General features: G+C 41.2%; 3 protein-coding genes across 7 annotated transcripts; 1 reads left to right on the forward strand and 2 right to left on the reverse strand.

Moving 5' to 3' along the window:
- Positions 1-443: 443 nt before the first annotated feature.
- Positions 444-6633, reverse strand: oclnb (occludin b). 3 transcript variants are annotated; one of them, XM_028413358.1, is made up of 9 exons: positions 6547-6633; positions 5684-5751; positions 4594-5275; positions 3874-4035; positions 2573-2685; positions 1844-1948; positions 1551-1722; positions 1348-1389; positions 444-1251 (listed from the first exon to the last, which is right to left on the reverse strand). In XM_028413358.1, the coding sequence occupies exons 2-9, from the start codon at positions 5722-5724 to the stop codon at positions 1153-1155; spliced, it is 1416 nt and encodes a 471-aa protein (XP_028269159.1). In that variant the 5' UTR covers positions 5725-5751; positions 6547-6633; the 3' UTR covers positions 444-1152. The 3 variants fall into 3 exon arrangements, with proteins under 3 accessions (XP_028269159.1, XP_028269158.1, XP_028269160.1); XM_028413357.1 differs by having other exon boundaries at positions 5684-5748; positions 6547-6623; XM_028413359.1 differs by having other exon boundaries at positions 5684-5777; positions 6547-6621.
- Positions 6634-8514: 1881 nt separating this feature from the next.
- marveld2b (MARVEL domain containing 2b) lies at positions 8515-13082 on the reverse strand. 3 transcript variants are annotated; one of them, XM_028413353.1, is made up of 7 exons: positions 13055-13082; positions 11034-12249; positions 10772-10807; positions 10504-10673; positions 9894-10065; positions 9764-9814; positions 8515-9310 (listed from the first exon to the last, which is right to left on the reverse strand). In XM_028413353.1, the coding sequence occupies exons 2-7, from the start codon at positions 12225-12227 to the stop codon at positions 9194-9196; spliced, it is 1740 nt and encodes a 579-aa protein (XP_028269154.1). In that variant the 5' UTR covers positions 12228-12249; positions 13055-13082; the 3' UTR covers positions 8515-9193. The 3 variants fall into 3 exon arrangements, with proteins under 3 accessions (XP_028269154.1, XP_028269156.1, XP_028269157.1); XM_028413355.1 differs by having other exon boundaries at positions 11034-12252; positions 13055-13075; XM_028413356.1 differs by having other exon boundaries at positions 11034-12274; positions 13055-13072.
- Positions 13083-13988: 906 nt separating this feature from the next.
- On the forward strand, positions 13989-17392 carry sdf2l1 (stromal cell-derived factor 2-like 1). Its single transcript, XM_028415332.1, has 3 exons — positions 13989-14262; positions 15981-16177; positions 16317-17392. The coding sequence occupies exons 1-3, from the start codon at positions 14085-14087 to the stop codon at positions 16593-16595; spliced, it is 654 nt and encodes a 217-aa protein (XP_028271133.1). The 5' UTR covers positions 13989-14084; the 3' UTR covers positions 16596-17392.
- Positions 17393-20361: the final 2969 nt, after the last annotated feature.

Genomic DNA, 20361 nt, shown 5'->3' on the forward strand with positions numbered 1-20361 from the left:
TCTCTATCTTGTAATTTGTAGGAAGAGTAGCATTTTGCAGAAGACATGAAAAATGTTTAATATCTTTAATATTATAATATTTGCAATTACTATTGACTGTTTCCGGGAATGTCCTGAATGAGCTGAATCTTTTGATGTTTGAATGGTTTGAATCGGCCCATGCATTCTGAAGATATGCTGAGCCAAAAAAACGTACAGAATAATAATAATAATAATAATAATAATAATAATAATAAAGACGTAGAAGAACAAGAGTTTGGTTGCTGGGCAACCAAACTAATAATTATTATGTAAATAAAACTCCTGACAATACACACGTTTCTCTCTGTGTGAGTTGGTGCATTCCATCTGAGTTTTATTCAGCGTTTGTCACTCACAAACATGAGGTAGAAGAAAAACTATCCAACTTGGAGTATCTGTTGCACAATTAACTCAGTGATGCAAACATTTAAGATGATTTTAATGGTAAAAAGTGGAGTAAAATGACACTGAATGTGGTAAGATTATATACTGAAAATCCAGTTCTTAATGTAAATCAGAAGGTTCATTTTAATATCACATTAATAATCAGTTGGTTAGATTTTGTCCTTTACATCATTTCATTGCATCAGCACAAAAGTATAGAATAGCTTACTGCAGAGCAATTGAAAGGATAAAAATACACTTTATGTACAAGAGAGGAGGACCCACAGAAACAAATTCATGTGTCGTCAAAGCAGTGCCTTCAAACATTACATTTTCACTTTAAAATGTTTCTTAAAAAAAGCTTAAAAAGGAAGCACTATAACTGCTTCATTATAATCATCAGCACTGGAACAAAAGGCTCATTTTACATCTCATTATACATACATACATCTTATCTCATCAGTGTTCAGGAGAGAAACAGAATATGATATCATGTTATTTCTCTTTAGAAATTCTCCCTGAACTCACATGGGTTGAAGAATTGATCAAATACATCTTCAACACCTTAATTCCTTCACATGTAGAAAAACAATCTTAGTTGATTGGCTTGATAAAAAAATAAAATAAAATAAAATAAAAACACAATACAGAGGGCAATAGTTTGTCACTATAGCGATCACATATAGGTGAGTGATGAGCTAAGTGCCGCGGGGTGGGAAACAGTAGGTCTGTCGTGCGTGAACAGGTTCAGGGTCTACGGTCGTATTCACTGATCTTCTTCTTGATGTGTGACAGTTTGGATCTCAGATATTTACACCTCTTCTTCTTGATCTGGTAGTCTGGGGACTGCAGTGGTACAAAAAAAAGATTCAAATCATTTTTATTTATTTACTTATTTGCTTTTGATAAAATGCACTGCTCTTTAATGTGTGTACGCCTCACCTTCTTGAGATTCTTCAGCTTGGTGTAATCTTTCAAGGCATCCTGAGATGAACACGAAGGAACACGAAGAGAAGAGAAGACTTTTCAGATTCACACACAACTTTTTATCACACTAAACTGAGACACTTCTGATCTCCGTTACTTTAACTGTTTGTCACAGTCTCAAATGTTCTCACTCCAAACACACTGAAATTGACACTCACCAGGTACTGTGGACTGCCCTCAGGGTGTCTGTCCAGTTCTCTGTCCAGGTCAGCCAGGTCATGGTTTATGGAGTCCAGTTCAGCCTGCAGGCTCTTGTACTCCTGGTGATCCCGATCAAACTCCCGTTTGTAGGACAGACGCTCTTTTTCATCCACAATGGAAGGAAACAGGCTACAGATGTAAAGAGAATAAAAAAACACACAGATGATTGCTACTGTAGCGACTAATACATCTGGTGGTCAATCAGAGATCAGTATCAGTAGTGACTGTAGATCCTGTCACATCTACTCACACACTGAAGTCCTCCTCCTCCAGGTCATCTCCAGACTCTGCACCAGTGTCATAGTCCTTCATCCTGGGCTTCAGCACCCCCACAGAGCTGCTGATGTCTGAGTCCCTGTAAATAGCATTGATGATTAGACATATTTTGTAGCAGCACAGCTGTTAATAACCCAGTGGAACCTGAGAGACACAACAGGAATGTAAACCTTAGTGTTTACATGGTCCTCCATTTTATCCTCCAACACCTAGACCTAGTGGTGGTGATGTTTAAGACACGTGATGATTTAGACACAAAGTGGTGTAAGTGGTGTTGTGAAGATTATCTTTGAAGAAAACATGGCAGTGTGCAAAACCTGTGTTGTCACTGAGCTTATATTCTCTGGAAATAATCAAACTAGCAGTACAACTGGCTAAATTTTTGGTTGCTCTACAAAAACAAATGTAATTTCTGCTGCACTGTTACTAATGTTTCTGTCTAACTATTGTGTTTTTATACACAGCGCGTACAGTGCTGTCAGACAATTGAGGAAGCCAGTAACCACACTTTCCCTGAAATAAATTAGGTGTGAAGCAGATTATTACCGTTACACCTCTAGCACCACCACAACAAAATGAACTCCTAGCTTTACACATCAGTTTGCTTCTCTCCTTCCTCATACTGCTTTTGGTAACATGTTTCTATTTTAGGTGAACACAGATCCTTCAAAGGAGAAGTTCTTTTTGATCGCTCTCAGCTTACCCTGGTAGGTAGAGAGGTTTATGGTCCAGATGGTCCAGATAGTCTCTGGAGCCCCTTACTTTGTCATTGTGGTCATGAACCAGCACTTCTGGGTCACCAGACACATTGTTGACCTAAAAGAAAACACACAAATCAGCATTTCATAACAAAAATAAATAAATGAACTGTCCAGCAACATAAAGGCAAGTGTGGATTCAGTGCTTTGGACCTTTAGGTGTACTGAGGGGAAAAATGTCCGCCTGTTTCAGTTTTAACAGCCTCACAAAGCCCACTCTCAAAAATCATTAAATTGCTTTGACATTTTTTACCATGTAACAGCCTGTAATTTCATTAAATAATGGGAAATAGAAAAATAAATAACTGATGACCTCTGAGATATTTGAATAAAAAGAAACATTCTTTTTTTTCCCGCCCTCATGTACTCATGGTATTACAACCATCCTTAGGTTTCAGTAAGGCTTACAGGCTCCTCTCATACCTGTCCAAGTTTAGAGTATAGTGACCTGTTCTCTCCATAGTTTCAGCAGTCTGTGTATTCGAGCCAGTCGTTAAGACCAACTGGTTATTCTGCATTTTCCTCCATACCTGCATGACAACCACTGATACCATCACCCACCCGCATAAACAGGAAGCCAGACAACTGAGCTGCAGGGAAAGAATGGGAGCTCTGCAGTTTTCTGTGAAAAGGGTGAACAGTTTCTCTTGTGTGACTGCTCACAGACGACAAACCGTGACTGTGTCATCGTTGGAAATGTGACAACACTAACATTTTCTATGTTTATATACACTAAGCAAACATTCACAGTCATTGTTAGTGTTGGTTTAAAGAGTTTTTTTTTGACAGCACAGCACATCAGGCTGAAACTCAAGAGTGGCAAAACAGACCACACCCAGAAACTGCAAATGAAACCATCTCACTTGCGGCTCTAGTCTCTGTTGTCGTAAACACACGTATAAGTACGCGCACACACTTTTGTGCTTAAAAAACTATGCAACCTGTTCCTTTTTATGTAAATTATGTTCATAGTCAGTTGTTTTTTGAATTTATGGCCTTGACATCCTCAAAAACTAATACTATTTCCTTCTAACAGTTGCTTTCCTCTAAGTGGTTTTAACGTTGGAGAAACATAAATATATACATAGTGTTCCATCTTGGAAGTGTATTATTTAAACTTAATACAATATTCAACACCAATGAACAATGCTGAACAGGAGTTTGGAATTTCCTGAAGTGATCAATATATGTTCAGGTGTCCAGGAAAACATCGCCTCCTCTCTTAGATTCTATCAAACATACTCACCCACTCTCCGATGCTGGTGTGGACACCATTGACAACCTTCACTTCCTCCCATAGAATGCGGTCAGGGCCCCAGCGCCTGAGCTGCGAGCGAGTCTTGACAGCAAACACCAGCAGAATGATGAGGGCAATAAACACCAGGACGCCCAGGACGATAGCTATGGCCTGCAGGACGCACAGGAGCCAATGTTACCGAGCAGAAATGACATCCACTAATGTATATACAGTAACAGGCTGTTCAAAAGATGGCAGTTCAACAGTTAACGACACAAACAGGAGAGGTATTGGGATTTCAGTGTGGGCTCACTTTGAACTGTAACAGCTATACACCTCTATGAAAACAGCACCATGACAGCTACAGCTAATTTTTGTCATTTAACCCAATCATGGCTGCCGAGTTGGGCTGAGAAGTGCTGAGTGAGTACTGAAAGGGCTTGTGTTAAAATGTCTAGACTTATAGCTCAGATGTGGTCATATGAGTGTAACAATGTGATCCATCAGTAAGCTAAAAGTTTTGTGTTACATTCCGACGTGCTGTAATGAAACTCTGCTAAACATCAACGTCCTCTCTACTACAAATAGTCCACAGATAGCAGCAGGACCCAGTCTGTCCCGATTTTCTTTCTTGTAGTAGTTCTGTTCACTATAGCAGCACACACGGTCTAATGAGATAGAACACACCCCAACACAACCTGTAAATACATAAATAACAAAGTATCCCACCTCTTGGGGCTCCACCACACAGTAGTGATAGAGGTACTGGTTGAGGAAGATTCCCTGGGCCTGTGTCTGGCTCTGGTACTGGGCACACAGCTGGTAGATCTGGTTGTAGTATACGGACCCAGAGGACTGTGCTGTTGGGTTCACTGCCACCAGGTAAACAATAGTGGCAATGATCATCAGAAATGCCAAGATGGCAGAGATGATGATGCTTCCAAGGTAGAATTTCGGCGAGCGGGCAGTATGTTGCCTCGACACCACCAGGATAAATATGATGAGCACTGCTATGAAGGTAATGCCAGCGATGGCGATGAAAAAGCCTTTTCCTGTTTTGGGATCCATCTCTGCTCCTCCATAGCCATAGCTATAGGAACCACTACCACCACCGTAGGAACCACCGTACGAACCGCCATATGAACCGCCGTACGAGCCGCCGTACGAGCCACCATATCCAGGCAACAAGCCTGTTCCTCCCATACCCATGAGGCTCATGTCGTAGTCCCAAGCCAGCGTGGAGGCCACACAAGCAAATATGGCCACACACATGATGACGATGATGAGAGACAATATCTTCATCACGCCCGGCGGGGAGCTCCAGCGATAGAAGTGAAGCATCTGGTCTCCATGGTAGTAGGGATAGACTGGGTTGGACGTGACTTCACTGTGTCTGTGTCTGCTGCTGTGGCTGTAAGAGGACGGGCAGAGGACCAGAGTTACATGAATCTGTTTCTTTTAAATCCTACTGACTGTAATCTCTAATGATCAATAACATTTCTTTAAAAAAGAAAGGTCTTACAAATGTCACAAAATTCAACTTAAATTTGACTTTACTTTCACAATACATAAAATAATCAAAGTTAATGTCACATGTCATCTTAGCCCTGACACCAAAGACATCAGGGTTAACAAAAAGTTTTCACTTAATATAATAATAATAATAAAACTTTCACATAATATTCACCATACTTTTTGAAGCAGTGATGAGTGATTATTTTCATCATTGATTAATCTGCAACAATGTATTTTACCGTTTGTATGACTGCAGGTGATCTGTGTGTGAGGCTGAGAGAGGGATACATGAAAGCCCACTTACTGTTTGCTACCACTGTGTTTACTGTGATAGTCTCTCGGCATTCTGCAGTGCAACTGGAGCTCAGCCTGCTGAGAAACACACACCAATGCTTATTCTGGGAAAACTGCAAAAATCAGTATACAATGCAAACTTCCTGTCAGGGCCACATACCAGCCCTCTTATCAGCATCTGATTCTCATTGCGGGACAATTTGCATACACCATGTGTCTTAACCATCTCATCATCACTAATCTCTGCTATGTTACCTTTACCTTTAATTCTACATCACAGGAGTTAAAACAGTGACTTCAGGAGAACTAAATCTTACACATGTGAAGCACCTGGTATTTAAAAGAAGACTGATTGAGAAACTGATTCAAACCTTCAAATATTGAATATTTTAGCTGCTCAGCTAGAAGAGTAATGTTTGCTGCTTGGACTGAAGCTTTGTTTGTGGTAAAAAACAGGGTGGAGATATGTACGCTATACACTGGAACAAAAAACGGATACTGTCTATTTTCAGCAGCTGATGCATCAAACTGATTCACACTCAAAGCTGGAAGCCATATTTATTTTTCCACCTTACAGACATAAGAGAAGAATAAGACATTTAATGCCAATTAAACAATTTATTGTTAGGTCACATGTAAAATGATGCCTTTAAAAATGTTTCAGAGTGAAGAAAAACAGTAAAAAAGGTTCAAATAAAGTGTAGTTTCACTAAACACATTACAGTATAGCTGTAGGCTAATGCTGTAATAGTCTATTTTCTATTTTTCAGTTACCATTAAAAATAATACGTTTACATCCCCTTCAGAGGGGAAATAATTCTCTCTAATCAAACTTTGCCAACAAAATTGGGTTAAAATGTGAAATTGACCTACCTAGGGTGTAGAACCGTCTGATCCTCAAGTGACGACGACGAGATGAACGCGAACAACAAAAACACAATGCGCGCGACCTGTAGCATCCGCGCGCCCAGGTAGTAGAAAGAGACGCACCTACAGGTGTGTGCTCGTCACGTGATCCCCTCCCCCCTATAGGCTACATCATACAGGACTAACCTGTTCCTTCTCTGTGTGTTAACGGCGCTCACAGCAAATACAAAGAAAAGGCACAGCCGCAGGTTGGTTTTCCAGGGAGTCCACACCCCGAGCGCCACCAGGAATATCATGACTGTGGGGCTTCTTGCTGTGGGTTTCACCTGTGGAGCAGGTTTCCCCAGCATAAACCTGCAGCACGCCTCTACACATCAACAAGCTGAATGTGGCCACCATTAAGGAATTTAACCAATAAGACAGGCCTACATAGTATTAAAGGCCATATAATCAAATATTTAAACATGTGCTCAGTTAATTTATTATGTCAAATATTAAGAAAAACAAACCGTTTGTGATATTTACTCTACATTTAAAACTGCTGTGCTTTGTGTAACCTGAGGCATGTCATGCTGATCCTGCTCTCCTGCGGAGTAATCCCACCATAACACACCTGCCGTGTTAGATAACCTGACGCTCAGACTCAGGCAAACAATTAACACACCTCAGCCTATCAAACCCGCTCCTGGAAGCTGGGCACATACTCCACGAGTACAGATACCTTTTGTTTTAGTATTCTTTAGGTGAACATGAGAGGAGGAGGAGGAGGAGGGTGTGTTGCTACTATTTTTGCTTGTTTGGCCAATTATCTGTTTACCTGAATGAGGGATGATAACGAGCCGCTGATGTTCAGGGAGGTGGGCGCGGTGCTCGTGACACAACAGATTGAACAATAGGTCTGCAGGCAGCGGCCTATTGTTTGACCGGTTTCCTCTTTTCTGCAGTTGCCACGCCCACTCCAAAATTTCAACCAATCACACAACACGGATATACGACCAAGAAACCAAAAGTTTGGCTTTTTCTTGGTTTTCCTTTCATCAGATGTGGAGGAAAAGCTGCGACACCTCCCAAACCTCCGCCCCGAGAATACAGTGACGTCATTTTAAACAAGTTTCTCTGTTCTCGTGGAGTAACAGCCTTTTAGACTACAGACAGGCAGAGCAGCCATTTTAGGTCTGATGAGCTGTATTGACAGGTCACTAAAAAAATTGAGCTCTCTGTGAGTCCAGTTTATTTTCATTCTAGGCTGTTGGTACATCTCTATATTATGCATATTTATTTATTATTTATTATATAGTTTGTCCCATAGGATTTAGCAGAGATGGACTAAAAAGAAAAGACTTACTGCAGTATATTGTGTCACACGGGGAAAAAAAATCTGCTTGCCTCTCATCTGCTGTGCAGCAACCCAAAAACTACTGCAGGAACTGGAGCTACAATCACAAGAAACCACCACAGCTGGATCTGCACTCAGCCGTGGGCAAAAAAAAACCTTGTTTAATTCTGTTAGTGTGAGCTCCGTTTTCCCAGGAACAGTGAACTATCCATCCATCCATCTTCAAACTGCTTATCCAGGGTACATCAAAAATCAAAATCAACATTGACAATGACTTGCTAAATCTTTGCCACATCTTAATTAAAGTCAGTCTGAATAAATAAAGAGACCAACCTAGTGCCAGCGAAGTGTAATAAAGTTTGATGAAAACAGTGATGGATATGAGGCCCAAAAAACTAAATATCATGCATCACTACATGTATGTGAAGGACTTTTAATAAAAAGGTAATTAATTTAATAAAACTATTTCTGACTTGTGTGCCAGTAAGGTTAACCTTTACAAAAATTAAAAGAAAAATATAAAGTATAAAAACATTGTTGTGTCCTGATTTACTGTTATTTTATAGTTATTCTAACCTTACTCCCATTGGTGTGGTGTATGGGCAGCTTGACCAGAGGAAACAGTTACACAAACAGCACTGATTTCATGCTTTAAGTATAAAACAAATCATTGGCAATAAGCAGTATAGAATATAAAATGTAATACTAAAACAATACAATACATCAAATACATCTATTCAGGTCAGAGTCAGTACGTAATAAAACAAGCGTTGTTTTTCTTCAGCAACACACAGTTCATACACAGTGTGTCTCACAGTTTGACAGAAAAAAAACCTTCATACTAAAATCAATAATAGTCTACAGGAGCTAATCTCCATGGCAACAAGCAGGTAAAACTCCACATTATCAGACATTCTGATCTAGGCTTTAAAACACCTGTCTGCTGCAGTGCCCTCATTTACCATCAACTCTGCCTTATTTACATCTGTTATCTATTCAGGCAGTGAGCTCTCATTTACATCAACATGTTAAAGGAACAGTCACACATTTCTAAAACAAATGCGCACTTGATTGTCATCTTTCCCAAAGATAAAATTTTAAAAGAGGTTTCCTTTCAGAGACAGAAGACAAACATCTCTTCTGTAGATAAAAAGGCTAAAAAAACCAAAAGGATCCTTTGTAGGCATGTACCTTAGCAGACTTTTCTCTCTGTCAATCAGCAGTGTTACTAAAAACAAGAGCATATTTTAGCGCCTTAATCCTGCTACTCTACTCTGCATTCTCTTGTCATGCAACTGAATGGAAGGCATGCGGCGATTAGCTGCTGTCGTTCCAGTCCGCGACCTTGTTGTACTCCTGAATCTTCTGCTTGATGTGAGAGAGCTTGTTCTTTAAGTACTCACACCTCTCCCTTTTCTCCAAATAGGTCGGATCCTACCGAGAAAAACAAGCAGTTGTCTTTATATATCAAGCAGGAGAGGTAATCAGGAATGTGCATTGTACGCTGTATGATCTCAGCTGAATTCCCCGTGAAGAAGAATAAACAACCAAAAGTCTTAGAATGGTCATCAAAGGAGATGACGACATGCCACATTCTCTCATGTGTGACTCACTGGTTTTGGTTGATGCGACTATGGCCTGATAAACTACTTCCACTCTCCAAATGTTTGTCACAATGACACAGTGGCTGCTACGTCATCCAGCAACATGAAAAATGTTACGACATTCTCTTCAAAGCTGTTACCCCAAAGTGTATACAAGTAACAGAGAGTGTTGTAAACTGTATATTTTATAAAACAGAATATTGGAAATAGACATCTTCATATTTAGGTTCTCTGCTTAGATATTAGCAACAAGATGTGAGCATATGTACTGATGTGTACTTACAGCCTTCTTCCTCTGATATTCCAGTAAAATGCCATTAATCCTCTCCTTTTCCTGAAAGTTAAACAGCATGTTAGAGTGCACGCTCTCTTGAAGCATACTCCTGTGTACGTGTGCGTCTGTAGTGTTTTACCATCTGGCTGGACGGCCGGGATGGAAGGTTCTTCATCATCTCATCCATCTCGTCAAACTTCTTGGCCATGGCCTGGACCTCTGCATGCAGCTCCTTGTACTCGGCGTACTGGTCATTGAACACAGCCTTGTACTGGTCCCTCTCCTCATCACAACTGATGCTTGGGTACTTCCTGTGGAAACAGGACAGGGGGGACGACACACGTTATCGGGTCACTGGCTAAATCATTCACATCACAGCTAAATGTCTGTCTATTAACAGGAGATCATAGAAGCTGCATTGGAGGACAATAATCTCATTACAATGGGATCTCTTTATTCCCTTAATATTAACAAAGCTAATAAAAATGTGCAAACTAAAAAAACGCAGCATGCAAATAAATTCCAGCCTATTTTTTCCAAGTGGAGGAGGGTGCCTTTTAAAAAAAAACCTCTTACTCTGCCTTTTTTAGACTGGCTCTTGGTGATTTTGTAGTTGAATATTGCTACACTGCTCACACAGAGATACTGGTGCTTTCAGGTTATCAGTTACATGTGTGGGACTCACGCTGAAAACAAAAAAAGATGTTATGGCCATGTCCATCTGTGCTAATCTCCACAGCAATACTCACGCCACATAGTCAGCTATGACAACAGGTTTGGGGATGTGTCCTGCTGGGATGTGGCCTCGGAGGATCTCCGGCTCGAGCATCAGAGGAGCAGCTGCAGAGTGGTTCGGAGCGTCCATGAGGTCTGGCGGGATGGTGGGGAGAGGAGTCTTTTCTCTGGAGGATGAAGTCAGCTGCAGGAAACAAACAGTGTGTTCAGTCTACATACAACACACTGAGAGGAGAATCACTATGATCTACTTCATTTAAAAAAAATATCCTTAACACTTACTACAGACAGTGGGACTGATGAGCCAATGGTTTGCATCTGTGTTTGTTGTGAGGGACAGAAGAAAGGGGATTTATGAGACATTCACAGTGTTCAGGCAATTATATAATGATTTAGAAAACAGGTGTCTCCTCTGAGTGACATCACAGAAGGTTTATACATTATGTTTTTACAGTTGATGTTGTCAACACATAACCTAACTGCTATGCCATCATGTGACCTGTATGTATTGTGTTGAGCAGCAAACAAACATGTGTCATCAGACCTCCTGTGCTAGTGCCTCCTTCCTCATCCTGGCTGCCTCGTGCCTCCACAGTTTCAGACACACTCCTGCACTGATGAAGTAGAGCACCATGTTGATGAAGAGGAAGACGATGGCTGCCGTCTGGCCGGCCTCTGTACGGCAGAACGCCCCGTTTATGCCATTGTTAAACACTGGCACGTAGCACAGCCCGCCTCGAGTTGTGTCTCTTACATACACCCCTGCTGCTGCTAAATAGAGCACCGCCAGCACCAGATTGATAGAACACTCTGTGAGGGGCCACCAAGAGGAGTCCAGAAGGATGGCCCTGTAGTACAGGGTCATCCCAAGAACCAGCAGGATAACTGTCACTATCCAGGCAAGACCAGCCACTACCAGGATAAAAGGAGTCTTGGGACCTGTGTAGACATCACTCCCACCATAAACGCCTCCACCAAGTCCTCCATACAGTTGCGGCTGGGAGTATCCAAACATATTGAACCATTCGTTGTCCTTGTGAATATAAGCGCAGACACAGGCAAACACAGCGGCTCCGAGGAGCAGCTGCACACAGCCCAGGATCCTGAGCAGGCCAGCCCAGGACTTCATGTAGGCGTACCGCTGATGGTATTCCTCCACCCGCTCCTGGTAAGTCTGGGCTGAGAGATTGGTGGGTACAGCAGAAGCAGAGTCCAGGGCTTCAGCCCCTAACATCCAACCATCTTGCTCCTTCTGAGAGGGATCCCGATAAGAGCCAGGAAGGGAAGGGGATGGAGGGGCAGAGTGAGGTGGCGAGCAAGGAACTCCAGAGGTGGTGTAACATTGGGCACTCTTCTTAGATGACGGGGCAGGCGAATGGGGCGTGGGGATAGACCAACCTTTGCTGCCACTTTTACCACTGCTGCCACGGAAAAAGTTCTTAACAGAGTCGGGGATGAAGCGGCGGATTGGCTTAATGTCCATGGCATCACAGTCCTCCTCTGGCGGCTCATCATCACTGGGGGGGTAGAAAGATTCAGGCCCGACAGCTGGCTGTGATGGCAGAGGAGGAGGGGGGAGCGGGTCTAAGCTGACGGCCATCACTGCTCCGTGCACGGAAGGTGGGGGCGGTGGGAGATCCGCATCCTGCCACGAGTAGCCCATAGGGACCTGGTCATAGTATGGGAACTCCCTCACCCTGTCAACCCGGGCGGCAGAACCAACTCCTCCTGACGACATCAGGACCTGCACTCTCTAGTCACTATGGAGACGTACAGATCAACAAACTGTGAGCAAAGAAAGAAACATTCCTACAACTAAGTCACAACAGTGACAAAATATGAACAGTGTTCACACAATAATATCGCTTGTTGGTCAAACTACTCAAATTAACCATCACTCATGGTAGTAAAACTGAAACTAAAAATGTATATTTATCATTTTTACTCAAACAAAAAAACAATAAAAAGCTAAGAGTTATCAAATAAAACCACGAATCATTAACAACCACATATAGTTTTTTGGCTAATTAAACTAAATGGCTGTAAAAAAAGAAAATCTGGTAAAAATATAAATGAATTGACAGGGTTATGATGGTATCTGAATGCAACACATCAACATGCTTCAAGTCTCAGATTCATTTGTGTCTGACCTTTCAAATTACTAAACACTTTTTTCTCCTTTGGCCCAAAAAGTGAAATATTCCTCAGACTAAACCTGTGTGTAGAAGACATGAAAATGCTGCGTTTTAGCTTCTTTGGGCTTCAGCACAGGTTAAACTGAATGCTGATTAAAGTGTTACACATATAGGTGCACATCTTGTCCAAAGATCTGAAGATTTGTTCTGGTTGTAAAAACACCGTATAGTAGAAAACAGGTGTCTCCTAACAGGATGGAGACTCTTCCACAGTAAACTCACAAACGCAGCTCATTTAACACACTGAATACAAACAAAGCAAAAAAAACAAATGAACTTGTCTTCCCTTCTTTAACACGTTGAATCTATATTGCTGCTATTTAACTACTTCTACGACGAAAACTATTTCAATATGCGGACGCTGACTTACCTGGCGACAGCTCTTTGTGGGGTTCTCAGTGAAACTGGCGACATCCTTCCTGGCTGTCACCCTCCCTTTGTGTCCTCACACGCCCACTGATCTCAGGTCAGCCATCATCCTGAAGACTGGCTTAGCTGTAGTTCAGTGTTTATAAAGAAAACCGATCCCAGATCGATGCTGCGCTAAAACTCACCTGTCCAGTCCGACCAGACTCACGTTGCGTTCAGGGTCTGCTGTCACATCCGACTTCCCAGTTTCTCGTTAATATACCAATGGCTTTGGTTCCATAATAATATAAGGCATTAATATAATAAACCGGTTCATATGGAAACATGGTGCACAATTTTCATTTACAAAGTCTATTGGCCATTTAATCAACTTACATGAATATCAGCAGCAACATTAGGTTATGATGATGTTATTTGTGATCATTTAAAGCCATTATATTAATGCTAAAATTGAATAAATGAATAAATGAACTTCTGACTACACTCCTGTTCATACCCATCAAAACAATTCGCTTTTATCCAAGGAACACAGAGGTCTGCATTTGTTGCAGTTTAAAGTTTTAATTTTTAATCATTTCAGGAAGGGTTTTCAGAAACAAATCACTAAATCAACTAAACCAATCAATCAATGTTGCAATAGTAAGATAAGAGCAGCAAGATACTATTTAAGATATTACAGTAAAATAGGGTCGAGTATAGTAGTAGTTGTAGTAGTAAGTACCAATATAAAAATATATTTTCTTTAACAAATAGTCTGGGAGAGTGTTATATATATTTTATAAATAATATATAATAAATAAAACAAAACCGACAGACGGAAATAAATTAATAAACAAATAAATATCACACATGTGCTTCCGCTTTTCATGACACAACGTATCCTTGCTCTGACCAATCACATGTCGACATTTACTTCCGTGTTTTAGGACTTGTCAAGCGCTGATTGGTGGAGGCCAGCAGAGAGGTTCGAAAGTGTCTGTTCATCCGTTCATCCTGTCAGCGTCTGCCGGGTGGTGAACAGAGACACAAAGATGGAGATATTTCACGCAGTCCGTGGGTTCATCAACTCGCTGCTGTTTCTGCTGCTGTGGTCACACTGCGAGGGGAGAGAGTCGGAGCTTAACTACGTGACCTGCGGCTCACTGGTCAAACTGCTGAACACCAGACACAACGTCCGCCTGCATTCCCATGATGTCAAATATGGCTCAGGTAACCCTGTGTTTCTGTGACACACATGTAACCCTCCTTAACAAACGACAGCACACGGGAGGTGTTCTTCTATCCAGCTGCTTTTAGAGACCGTGCTGTTGCGTTTCATTCAAAAATCTGACAATTTAGGCTAGCCTGCTAGGCTGCGAGCTTAGAAACGGCACAAAATTACAATAAACCACAGGAATGAATTCCATGTTTCGACCTGACAATATGGCACAGACAACAACATTTATGTAAACGCCTATTAGAAGACCTCCCTGCCTCCCACTTTGCTGGGTAGCAACGCCACTGTAAGCATGACAGGTGTGGATGTAGCATCACATTACTTACACATTTAAGCTATACGGCATATTGATAGCGCCGAAGTGTAGAAGTGTACTATACACGTTTAAAATGCGGTGTAATCCGCCAAGTATTGTGGTTTTATTCAGCCAACAGGACAATAGTAAATGGTCTGTTCTTTTGAACGGAGTTTGGCATGAGGTTGCTGCGAGATGAACATCACCAGCAACTGACAGCAGGGGGCAGTGACGCCGTCAGTTTGTAGTTATGTTTTCAAAAGTTCTCATCATTGATCTGGCACATAGTCAGAATGCGAGTCACATCCAACATACATATTTATTCCAAGAACAAATAAACATTTAGAAAAAGACAGAAAAAAATCTCTCATATAAAAACAAATATTGGAATGTTCTTGTAAAACTTCACCTCAGGTCTGTGATATCAGCTCAGTGCCAGGTGTTTCCCATCATGCCCTGAGAATGAGCAGCTGTGGCACCTCATGAGATTATTGTTGCCCACCATTACCAAAGGCTGTTACGAAATGAGGCGCTTCACTGAGCAGTCATTTCCTGTATGTGTGTTACCTAATCTCGAATAGACTCTGAGCAGTTCTGTGACCCAATAAACAACAAACTATAAACATGGACCCCGAACTAAATATTGGACCCACACATGCTCAAACATTGTGACACCTGCCTTTGTATTTTCAGACAAACCAGTGAGGGGAAAGGGAACTTTGTTGGAGACTGGTCTAGGTCTCAGCCACATACATGAGAAGGTCTACAGATACAATCCTTAGTCTATCCTCACAGTGATTAGTAAAGTTTATTTTAACTGAAAAATGTCTTTCTGCTATTTTACACCCCTGTTAGTTCAATAGTCTCTTTAATTTTATCATGCAGACTCTGCAGCTCACCTTTGTATGTTCAGCTCCTCCCTCCTCTTCTTCTCTTGTTACCATTTTCAGCAACAATACTAATGCAAATCAGCCTCCAGTGTGCCTCTAGCCACACAGGAGGGGAGACAGGTTCCAAGGTTCCAAGATACTGCACTAATACAATGTAACACACAAACACAGGTGCTGAGGCCTGGACTGTAAAAGTTAATCTTTTGATGCATTATGGTCATATGTTATTTACTTCAAGACCAATACAACAGAATGGGAAGTTACGTAATACATTTATAGGTCAAGTAATATTTTAAAAATATTATTATTGCTTTTGTATTTAATACCACAACGTGAATCTGCAGGTGAATCTTGTGTCTTAGTGTAACATTAACATAACATTCCAAAACTAGAGGATCTGCAGAATGATTGCTGAAAGCATTTGCAGCATGTTTGCAGCTGCCACATGTTCTGTGAATAGTGAACAATCATAATAATATAGAGAAATAAAAAAATGGTGCTCAATCGTGTGTGTGTGTGTGTGTAGGCAGTGGACAGCAGTCTGTGACTGGAGTGGAAAGTGCAGACGATGCAAACAGTTACTGGCAGATCCGTGGGAAGCCTAACCGCCCATGTCAGCGTGGAGAGGCCATCAAGTGTGGTCAGGCCATCCGCATCACACACATGAAGACTGGCCGAAACCTCCACACACACCACTTCAGCTCCCCTCTCTCTAATAACCAGGTCAGACACACACACACTCACTGTTTTATACCTGTGTTGTTAATAGTTTTTGGGGAATGGTGGAGGTGATGGCATCAGCATGTGGGTCTCCTTATCACTAACATGAGCCCTGTACAAATCTCTTATCTGGTATCCACAGGAGGTTAGTGCCTTCGGAGAAAACGGCGAGGGCGACGACCTGGATGTGTGGGCAGTTCAGTGTGACAGCATCCACTGGGAGCGGGATGAGGCCGTGCGCTTTAAACATGTGGGCACTGAGGTCTTTCTGAGTGTGACGGGTGAGCAGTATGGCCACCCCATCCGCGGCCAACGCGAAGTGCACGGCATGAGCTCCCCTAGTCCACACAACTGGTGGCGTGCTATGGAGGGCGTTTTCATCCAGCCCAGCCAGGAACCCTTACGCCACGACGAGCTCTGACATCATCACTAAGAGACACAAAGCATGGACTTGGGAGATAGATTTTGCTGTCGTGGTTTTATAAAGCACCTGGACCAAATGTGTCATCTGTGACTGATGTAGTGTCTGACTGGTGACTCCGTACATGTGAATCTCAGGGTGGTTGGGGACTTCTTATTTAAAAATCTGGAATACTGTATAGAGAGTAGTCACAGTTTATCAGTTTGGCCTTTAGTAAAATTTATAAGGTAGAAAATCCTGTCTTAATTAACCAAGGTAAAATGGTGGGACACCCTGTTAAATACAACTTTTTTATTTTACTTTTTGCTTCCATGATGAATTTAGGTGGGAAGCACAGCTGTTCTGTGGAGAGCCTGGTCACCTTGTATTTGTGCCGTCTTCCCAACAAAGCTGAACGACTAAAATGATTTTACATTTCCATGTTGTTCCATATATGATAGTCTGAAATCATGTTGTCTAGACTACTGCCACATTCATCTTAAATAATGTCAAAGTGGCTTAAGACCTTTTACAGAACCATCCACATTGTTATACAAAGGATAACACCTGATTCAAAGGGACAGTTGTTAACTCTTCAAAATCACATTTTGCCATTATGCATGTTGTTTTCACTGCACATAAGAATATTGTAAACATAGATTGTCCACATAAAGAGCCAAGAGTCACTAAAACGTTCCCATATAAAGCATAAGGAATCAGATTTGAACAGTATGGATATATTTTGTTTTGTCTTGTATATTTGTTTCCAGGCTGTTGCCCTATTCTCTTTCTTAAATATAAAATTCACAAGGCTCTGAGGTATTGTGTATTTTATGTAAAAATCTACAAAACATCAGTCAGACTAGCCCACAAATGTATCTCGGTTGGTCATGCTACTGGGGTGATTTGGTCATTTGGATGCACATGGTCATTACAGTGAGCAAAAGTGATTTTATTGTGTAATACCAGGCAAAGTGAAGAATCCCTGAAAACATCATGTTAGAACTTTTCCGGTGTCAGCAGCAGGATGGTAATGAACACCTTTTACTTCTGCCAGCAGGTGGTGCTGTCAAATCACCTGTTGACCAAACAGTCTTGTTGCCAGCATGTAAGTCAAAATACTGCACGATTATTGAACAGATGATTTGAAAAATAATCAAATGATCAGTTTACTCACAAATTGGAATTTTATGCATGTAGAGCAGGTGCATTGTGGGCTGTAGGTTGACATTGCAGACCATTTACTTGCAGTAGCTTAATTTTAAATGTTTTTTTATTATATAAAATATATATCCTTGATAAAATATGCAATTTGCACCTGTCTCCAGCTTTGATATTGATCATATGGGACTGGTAAATACTGAAGTGATCACACTCTAAGTCTCCGCCTTATTCCTTATTCCTAATACAAGCGGTTGCTGATACAGTCTATTATCAAAAAGGCTCCCAAATGCCTTATGCTGTTGTTCATAATGTGTCCAGTAGGGGGCAGAAAATGACCATAAAACAGAAAAGGTGTCGCATTAAGCAGGAGAGGTGTTTTTTTTTCTCCAGCGCCACCACCACCATCATCATCCTCACCTCATCCCCATCTCGTCATCATTTCTTCTGTTTCTCCTGCGTCCCCACCGGCTGCCGCTGCCCAGCACCAAGCTGTTAGGAGGGAAGATGCTCTGGTTCCCACCGAGGACGGAAACCTGCGCGGCTGATGGTTTTTAATAAAGTGTAACGCTATGGTAGGCTGTTCTCTCTTCATCAGCTCAGACAAGGAGAGGAGAGGTGAGAGATGACTGGTAGCCACCGTCTGTAGGTTTTCTGTGCATTTCACAGGCAGCTGCATACGGTCTACATCCAGATGCCTTTGATGGCCAAATTTCCTTTTAATTATTTAATCCTGTATTAATAATCAATCAAATCCTGTATTTATCTTGTATTAATAATAAACAAAAGAGCAACAGAATTAGCTGTCAGCCTCTGTCACACAGGATTTGAGCTGCTGTGTGTTAAATTGTAGCTGCTTAAAACAATTTTAGTGTATTTGTTTATTTCTCCTATTTAACACCAGTTATCAGTTACCAGTTAGTCCATTATTCTTCAGCACAATCTGCATTTAGATGAATGTTTTGTATTTAAATTCAGGAATGTTTGCCTTTTTTGGGTTATAAAAATCTATTATATATAAAAGCAAAGGTAGCTCAGGCTGTAGAATATTTTAGTTTTTCAATAAGCAGATGGCTTTGGTGGAGGCTTTAGAAGCCTGCGTCTGAATGCAGTTTCCCTCCTTTTTTCCCTTTAGTGAAAGGTGCACTGCTGCTGACCTTTAACAGGGCATTTTGGTAGTAAGGGTGGGGGGCTGCTGGAGGTGGAGCCCAGAGTGAGGTGGGGGTGCAGAGGGGAGGTGCCCAAGTTCTCCACTCAGGAGTCCCAGAAGGCAGAGGAAATGTAAATGTGACCACCCACCACTAAAGGAAGTGCAGTGTTGTTGTAGTAGCTGGCCTGTGTTTCCCTGCAGCCTGACGGAGTGACTGAGGGGAGCTGCTGCTCACTGACAGGCCTGCACACACTTCTGTAATTAAAAACACAACTCACAGCCCTCTGTGTGCGTTGTACTGCACATCTACTGTAAAGAAATATGTTTGACTGAGACAGGTTAAAGATTTTTTATAGTTTAAGATGACTATAATTTCTCAATGAATCATATTGTTCATAGTGTCATACACTCAACAAAAATATAAACGCAACACTTTTGTTTTTGCTCCCATGTTTCATGAGATGGACTTGAAGATCTAAACTTCATTCCAGATACACAATATTACCATTCCTCTCAAACATTGTTCACAAATCTGTCTAAATGTGTGATAGTGAGCACTTCTGCTTTGCTGAGATAATCCATCCCACCTCACAGGTGTGCCACATCAAGATGCTGATCTGACATCATGATTAGTGCACAGGTGTACCTTAAACTGCCCACAATATGTACAAAAGTCATGTACATGTACAAAAGTCAGTAGAAATCACACTATAATGGTCAGAAAATCAGGGACTATGGGATCTCTCTCTTTTAAATCTCTAAAACAAACATTTCTGTCAGTTTGCAAATCAAAAAATGCAAACATTTATATATTAAGGGTTACACTGCTCTGACAAATTCAGTGGATTATTCTGCTGTAATTTGTGCACTCAAATAAACCTGCAGTACTGAAGTAGATGGTATCAATGCAGCTAGCACTGTAGCTTTTATTAATAGTATTACATAGTAAAACATTTTAATTCTAACATGAAACCATGACACATTTTTGAAATAATCGTCGGTCTTTGCTGAACATGTGGATGTTTTGTTCTGCTTTAAAGGTTTAGTTCAAATCAAAGAACAGTTTTTCATGTGGTTACACATGTTATTTTATTATTGTGGAGAATTTCTAACATTACAAATGACATTCTAGTTTCCTTTTGTAGATCAGTTTAGGTGGCTAAATACCACCTAAACTAAAACTGTTGTAATTCATCATTATGATTCAGCATCACCTGAGTCTTGTTCAATCTGCAGTAAGTTTTTTTTTTAAATTATTTCATTAGTAATCTGTTAACTAGTGAAACATACTCTCATCAGTTTCCTGCTGCAGACAATGGCCTCTCTACATGTATGACATACAGGAGGTCAAACATTCTCCATCATCATCATCATCATCATCACAGCCCAGAATAAAACACAAACACGTCTTCTTCATTTGAGCAGTCTTTATTGAAGCACCGGTGCAGATGACAGTGTGAGGAACAGGCAGTGAGG

Source organism: Parambassis ranga, chromosome 9 (assembly GCF_900634625.1).
Source record: "Parambassis ranga chromosome 9, fParRan2.1, whole genome shotgun sequence".
In the NCBI taxonomy this organism is placed as follows: Eukaryota; Metazoa; Chordata; class Actinopteri; family Ambassidae; genus Parambassis; species Parambassis ranga.